At 34.2% G+C, this 7818-nt stretch overlaps 1 protein-coding gene across 2 annotated transcripts in view; it reads right to left on the minus strand.

Annotated features, from left to right (window-relative positions):
• LOC134743059 (bifunctional 3'-phosphoadenosine 5'-phosphosulfate synthase) overlaps positions 1-7789 on the minus strand; it is a 37311-nt gene extending 29522 nt beyond the window's left edge. The window contains exon 1 of one of the 2 annotated variants that reach the window (XM_063676340.1): positions 7613-7789. In XM_063676340.1, the coding sequence (XP_063532410.1) occupies positions 7613-7651 (39 nt within the window). In that variant the 5' untranslated portion in view covers positions 7652-7789. Of the gene's footprint in view, positions 1-3511; positions 3704-7612 lie in introns of those variants that run through there. The other variant, XM_063676339.1, reaches the window with a different exon arrangement.
• Between the last annotated feature and the right edge of the window lie 29 nt (positions 7790-7818).

Consider the following 7818-nt stretch of genomic DNA (forward strand, 5'->3'; position numbering starts at 1 on the left):
TAGCTTCGTTATGCGTAAGTAACTGATTGTAGTTAGATAAATAATCTTTCTCAAAAATGGACGGCAAAGTCGACGTTGCCGGTTAAAAAGTAGGTCGCGAAGGGCGTAGTTTATGGTCCGTCAAAAAATTAAAAAGTTAAAAACATTGCAGTCTCGATTTCGGGACTGCAATGTTGCATACAAATTTCATTATTTGTCGAGTTCCAAACTTTTTAAAAGTTGAAGTGGCCATATCAAATGAAGGCATAGGTCCATTAAACTGCCAAACAGATGATCAGTACTTATTATTATAATGTTGGTACCGCGACTATTTAGGTGTCTCAAATAGGTTGGCGTATTTTCAGCAGAAAATTACACTTCTATTTTTAATTTAAAAAATAAAAAGGCGGCAAAGCAAATTTTTTTACTTTTTTCTGTGAAAATATATACATAAGAGCGTTGCTTCTGTAAAATATTTATATTATATTTGTTATTATTGCGCCATTTTTGAGAAAAGCACTATATATGACTCGGCTGGAAGGCTACTTGCTGGCTTCGGATTCAATTAAACGGACTCCCAAGGTCGTCCGTTTAAAACAAATCCTCAGCCAGCAAGTAGCTACTTCCGAGCCTCGATAATAATGTACTATATTATCAAAAATTATGATTGCGCCATCAACTTGATATCGATATCGTAATTGAATCGGTACCGTTAAAAACATACCACACTGTAGGCATAAGGATGTGATCCTCATATTTCAAGGTAATAAGCTTGATCATAATACGAGGGGAGGTACAAATATTCGCGGAATGAAGTATTTGGAAATTAAATAAAGCAATAGAAGTATTTTTAATTTTTTTCAGTATATTTACCCGCGAGTTTAATGCACTTTTCAGATCGACTAATTAATTTATGTAGACCATCAAAAAATATTTTTTATCTTTGCCCTCATGAGCCGAAATAGCCTCCTTCACTTCTTCATCGTCACAAAAAAAACCTCGTAGTTCTTTTTTATATTTGGGACCAAATAATAATCGCTGGGGGCCAGATCCGGGCTGTAGGGTGGGTGAACCAGCGATTCGAAGCCGCACCTGTTAAGAGCAGCAGTTGCAACATGGCTCTTGTTAACCTTTCCAGGCAGGTATATAGGGAAGAATAAAAAAAAACTTGCGTACTGGATCCAAGCGGAATTTTGCATGTCCGATTTTTCTAGCGCACCCGAAAAATAGTTTCGAATCAGTGTAAACAGATGACACAATAAAGGGACCATACGGTCGATATCGTTCTAATTAACTTTACAAATCAAAATATTGTCTTCGATTACGTAAGCGCAATTTCGAGAGAAACTCATTAAATAAAACTATTTTTAATACAGTTGCTCAAAAAGTGCTACTTTTCGTGGCTGTTTAGCGTGCGGAAAGTTGGTTTTCGCGAACTAGTGCTTTTTACTTTTCCAATTTTTTTAAATTTTTACTTGTTCCAATTCATGACTACTTATTGATGAGTGTTAATATTAGTTTCCTTTAAACGTCGTAATCAACATAAAAACCACCACAAATAATCATAAATAACGATATTTAGGTAATAATAGTACAATGTTTGAATATTTACAATTGTTTCTGTCTTATAGAACATGCATTTGAAAAAAAAAAACTTTCATTGAAGGGGGTTCAATAATAATAACAAAATCTATTCTAGTCGAATAAAATCTAGAAAAACACTTCTTCATAATGTCAATGTCAATGATGTCACAGAATTAATAATATAAAAGTTTCGAATTCTATTCCTTACTTGTTGCTTTTCTTATTTTTACTCGCCTACGGCTCGTGGCAAGATATCTCGGTACTCGTAAAGTAATGACATACTTTCCGCACTAGCATCGAAATGTACTATTTCATCACACTCGCTCAGTTAATGTGGAATTGCACGCAGGCTTAGCGGGAACTATAGAAAAAGCGTTATCCCTAGGGAGTTAGTTACGAAGTTTCTAGTACCATAAATAACAGTTTTTTGACTTTATACTTCATTTTTGTATCGTAAGTGTGATGAAAAACATTGTGTGTAACTCGGGGCGTAATAATATTGCAAACTCGAGTCGCTCCGGCAAGCCGTCGTGATTTAACTATACTCTCGTTTACAATATTTAACTTACGCCCCATGTTGCACAATCTACTATTGCCGGATTGTATCGGGTCGGGTATAATGAATTTGAACATATAAAATTTATTTGTTTCATAATATAAATAAGGTTTTTTATTAACTATAGCGAGAATTAAATATCAGTAGCAGTCTGAATGATGTAAAATTGCGAAATGCATGAAAATTTGCATAATATATATCTTTATACGCATATTTAAAAAAAAATACTCTGTTGAGTGAATACATTCGTAATTTATGTAAAGTTTTTTTTTAATTCGGGATTTTTCTTTATTAAAATAAAAAGTTTATGTAATGTAATAGTAGTTTATGTGACTGCTACATAATGAAAGGCATTAAAACTCGAGTGTGGGTTTATGAAACGAACGTAGTGAGTTTCATAATAGAATCACACGAGTGTTTTAATGCCTAATTATGTACAGTTACATACACTGCTTTATCTACACACATATTATAAACTCTCTATGATATATTCACTAACCTCATATTACAGCCGACATTGGGGCATAGTTGCTCTCTGGCGGAATTCGCGGATATGAGATGGCGCCTCCGAAATATCTTTATCACACATTTTACACAAAACTTTTCCTAGAGTTACTTTAAAAACAACAAAACAAATTATTTTTTACTTACAAACTAATTAAAAGATAAACTGCACGTCAAATGGCGGCAAAGAAAACTTTTTTCACGCATGTCACGCATCCGTAGTTTTTTTTTAATTCAGAGACAAAGAGTGGGGGTCGATTGCCATATCGTTCGATACCAACTAACAAGCGAGATTTGTCAAATTTGTATGCAATTGACATTTCATTTCGAATAAAACGTCATCTCGACTGATATTAGAATAGAGGTCAAATCAAATTTCTTTGTTTTTCAGAGATGTTCGAAATTTGAATAAAATAATATTATCGAAATCGATGTTATTATTTAGCAATAATAACATTTTCACAGATAAAAAATTTGCTGTAACAAAACAGTTTCTTAATGTTGGCCATTATTTACGGATTTTGAAGGCATCATAGAGGGTTTATGATATCTGTGTAGGTGTAGATAAAGAATATTATCTACCTACAGGACTCGTTATGCTCATCGCTGTCGTTATCAAACGAGTCTCAAACTAAGTTTGTTTACAGCAGAAAAGAAAGTTATACAATTTTATAAGCGTAGTGAAAGTGATGATTCCGTAGGTATAAATATATACTGCATTAAATCAGAGTCGCATAAGTTTTAAACCAAGTTCGTATATGTTATTAATTACCGGTTTGATAAACACAATGTATCGTGCATTAAAAAAGTTCTGTTTTGAAATTAGACTCGCGCAGCTTTCGTTGTCATAACTTTACTTATAGGTTTTAACAGTAATGAATGACTAACCGTTCTCGTTCCCCATTCAGAAATTTTATACTTCTCAAAGACTTCGGCAACCTTTCTTTCTCTTGCTTCTCGATTCATTTTGCTAATTGAATAATTTGCGAGCACTTTCCCGCGTACGATGAACTGGCTACACTGCGGGCGCGGTGGAAACGTCAGCGCGCGCACCACTGTATGAACGACTGGCGCGTATGCGCATTGATCGTGTATTTTATTTTACTCGCGGGCGGCAATTGTTTCGAATTCGAAAAAAATATTAAAAAACTATTAACGTTCTCCTATATTTGTATACCAGATAAAAACTAGCTTGTTTTTATAGTTTTAGCAGCTTCAAGGATACAGGTCTTGGGTGGAATACATTTTTTCTTTGTTTGATTCTTATAGGCTTACGCACTTTGTTACTTGTATTTTTATTTTTTCTGTATATTCGCTAATCATTCCGAGTAAATAAGACATCATATACAACCTACAACCTGTGTATAAGTAGGTAAAAAAAATTAGGGGTGAGGGGTGCCCATACTTTTTTTGCGTCCTGCCTGTATACTTAAACACAATATATTTCTTAAGCCTTTATAAGGCAGAGGGAATATATTTCCCACCTGATTTTGAACTTTATTTCAAAGTGATGGGGGGTCATTCCAGCAAAAACACCACAGGTGAAAAATTCATAAACTGTATTACATTGAAATCAATATCTAGAGGAAAGTTCATGAATCATATTTTTAGGAATCGATATGGTAGGGCAGTTTCAGGTGATAATGTGGACACGCTGGACAAAAGCACCAATTTTTTTTCAGGCACTTGTTAGGTCCATAGCTTTAAGTTTTTGATAGGAACCAACTCCTCCGTCGCAGAGGAGGGGTCATTTGATGTCCCACCCAATTCTAATGCCATCTATTTATTTCTAATAATAATAAAAAACAGTTTATCACTTTTTCCTCTTTTCAATGTTAAAGTATAAAATGATTATTTGGGTTTATATAAATAAAAAAAATAAAAATAGCCTTTATTTCTACTATTACATTTACATAATAATTTAATCACATTTACAGGTTAGGTAATAGTAGTCGCCTCCGTGGCGTAGGCCTCCCCCAAGCTCTTCCACAGTGCTCTGTCACGAGCCTTACTCATCCAATCTAAACCCGTTATTTCGGTGAAGACATCCCTCCATCTCTTCCTCGGGTGTCCTTGACCTCTGTTCCCTTCGTACGGGTACCATTCCACCAAACGCTTCGTCCACCTGTTCTCCATACGGCATATGTGCCCTGCCCATTGCCATTTTAATTTTCTCATTTTGGTTTTTACATCTACCACTTTTGTTGTTTTTCTTATTTTGTGGTTGTTTACCCTGTCTGCTATCTTTATCCCGAGCATACTTCTTTCCATCTTGCGTTGGCAAACAGCGATTCTTTCTTCATCTTTCTTCCTTAAAGACCATGTCTGACAACCATATGTTAAGCATGGAAGTATAGTCATGTCGTGGAGTTTTTTCTTTATATTAATATGGACAGAGCCGTTTTTCATGATCTCCTTTAATCCCCAGTACTTTTTCCACGATGTAGGGTTTATATATATATATATATATTTATTGGGTATACAAATATTGTAGTTGTTAGGAAGAAATAAATCAAAGTAGGTAAAAAAGGAGTTAAAGTGTCCCACCCGTCACTTTGGAATGACCCAGGGTTCAATTCTGCATAATAACACCCTTATGCCTTATAATCATATTATATTATTTAGTATACAGAATACGACATTTATTTTAATATTGCCAGACATAGTATTGCCAGTGTCTTAAATGTAAGTATTTTATAGATTGCTATAAAACAATAAAAAATCTATAAACTGAAATAAATATCATATACGAAGGAAAAAAATATAACATATATTTTCATAGAAAATAATTTAATTTGTTCTTAGAGTAATAAAAAATCTATAAATTAAAGTGACTTATATCAACCCAGGAAGTTGCTATGTCTTACCTGAAACCTTTTAACTTTAGAGGTCAACCACTATGAATTAAGAGGTCTATTTCAATTCATATACCCTATAGTTAGGTTCATAAAGGAATGAAAACAAACAAAGAGACCATTTAGATAAGTTGGTAGCCATTAACCTTTTCGACGCCGTGTCAAACACAAAAGCAGTCATCCAGGCGCCACGTCACTGAAATGTCTAAACTGAAATTGAACTTTATGCATATGCATGTAGGTCTATGTTGCTCTGTGGTCTATCACCAATTAATCTGTCTTTGGCGTTGAACCTGCGGTGCGTATATATCGGTCATTGGCGTCCAAAAGGTTAAAGCTGGTGGTCCCGGGTTTGAATCCCGGTTAGGGCATTTTATATGTGATGAGCACATCTATTTTTGTAAATTCTGTGTTATGAATGTTTTTACATATTTTTCTTCATATCTAATCAATTTATATTTCGTCATCTAGTATCTATATAAGCCTTAGTAACTGTGGTATAGCAATATATACCTACATAAGCCTATCTAGTATGTAGATACTAGAACTAGATTGCTATGCCACAGTTACTAAGGCTTATGTAGATAAGCCTTAGTAACTGTGGCATCGATTGCTATATTTTAGGCAATAAACCAGGTTCCCAGAACTTAAAGTAGTAATTTTACTCTTTCAATGTCATGGCATGGCATTGTTGCGTTAATGATGACTAGGTATGTATGTAGCTTGTATTTTCTTGTAGAGAAATTGATAGTTAAATCCATTTGTAAAACTAATAATAATTTTATGATAGTAGCAGATATTACAAATCTTACATAAAGCAGGAGTGTACTATTTACTCTTGGACCAAAAGGGGCTTCCCCAGGGGTTACAAGCTAGACATACAACCCAGGGCTTTTAATTTTAAAATATGTCCCTGATTTAAAAATTATTCGAATATTTGCTTTAAATTGCATTACCAACTAGACGTGCGCGCCGGTCGAAAAAAATTGGGCGGCGGCGTGGGATTTTTCAACTTTTTAAGCCTAAAAAGGGGGTCAACCTCGGAATGAGAGATAATAAGCTGGACACTCATATACACCTTCGTTATAACGTATTAAAGGTTCTCTTAAAAGTCGACGCAATGATCGTGTGCGCGTCAGAAATTATTCAAGGTCAAATGTCATACAAATCGGTTTTTCGCGGATATCAACATTTCTATAGCTCCGATGTTATTTACATGTAGGAAAGAGTTGTAGAGCATAAAATTTGAGACAAGTTAGGCACCAAATATTTTTTCATGAGATGAGCCGTTTTCAAGATATAGGGCACATAAAGCGTAGTACTATGAGGCAAGGTCAATTGTGAAAATCGGCGAATAATACCTTCTATAAAGTTAATCATCCTTTATTGATCATATACAACTTTTAATATATAGGCTATAAAGCTTTATTTCCTGATTAAACCTGCGTAAAGGGGGTACCCTTTTTATATTAAACTATGTCATGAAATCATTCCATATATGCACACAAGCTGTTAACTCCTCTGGAGTTGCAGGCGTACATAGGCTACGGAGGCTGCTAAACATCAGGCGGGTCGTATGCTTGTTTGCCACCGACGTAGTATTTAAAAAAAAAAACGAATGTTCACAGGAGGGGCAACTTTTGGTTTAAAATCTATGTATGACCCACAAGTGTCATTTTAACGATAAAAAACTTTGTAGAATGTAGTATTTACAGAGATTACCAGTTAACCTTGCGTCATAGTGCGTTTGGCTGGCCGCTGCGCCTTCTATGCCGTATATCTTTAAAACGGCTAATTGCAATTTCAAGGCTATTTTCTGTTTGGTATAATATAACATAAAACCTGTTTCTTTTTGTTTTGTTAGGTATCACAATGTTTTATTGAACAACAGTTTTTTTGTTTTCTACAATATCTGCAGTAAATATTATATGTAAAATATTTACATTTTAAGTAGATACCAAATTATGTAGAAATTGAATACGTGGACGTAACCGCTATGTTATATAGGACGGCTTTATTAAAGCATATTACGTATGTACCTTTCAAACAATATTTTGGTCAAAACAAAAATAATTCACTGTTAAATATAATATAAACTTTAATTACTATACAATTAATGCAATTTTTATCTTACCGTTTTGAGTTTCTTCTTTGCTCCTGAAGGCTCATCCATATCTACAACTACAAGTAATTATTGAACCACGCCTAGCAACACAAATTAATGGGAAGATAAATATATTTATGTTACGATAAGAAATATAGTACGTGTGGATTTCAATGGTATTGTGTTATCATTTTCACTTTATCGTATCATTTGATATCACTATCACTGCCTACATT

This window comes from Cydia strobilella, chromosome 7 (genome assembly GCF_947568885.1).
Source record: "Cydia strobilella chromosome 7, ilCydStro3.1, whole genome shotgun sequence".
Taxonomy (NCBI): Eukaryota; Metazoa; Arthropoda; class Insecta; order Lepidoptera; family Tortricidae; genus Cydia; species Cydia strobilella.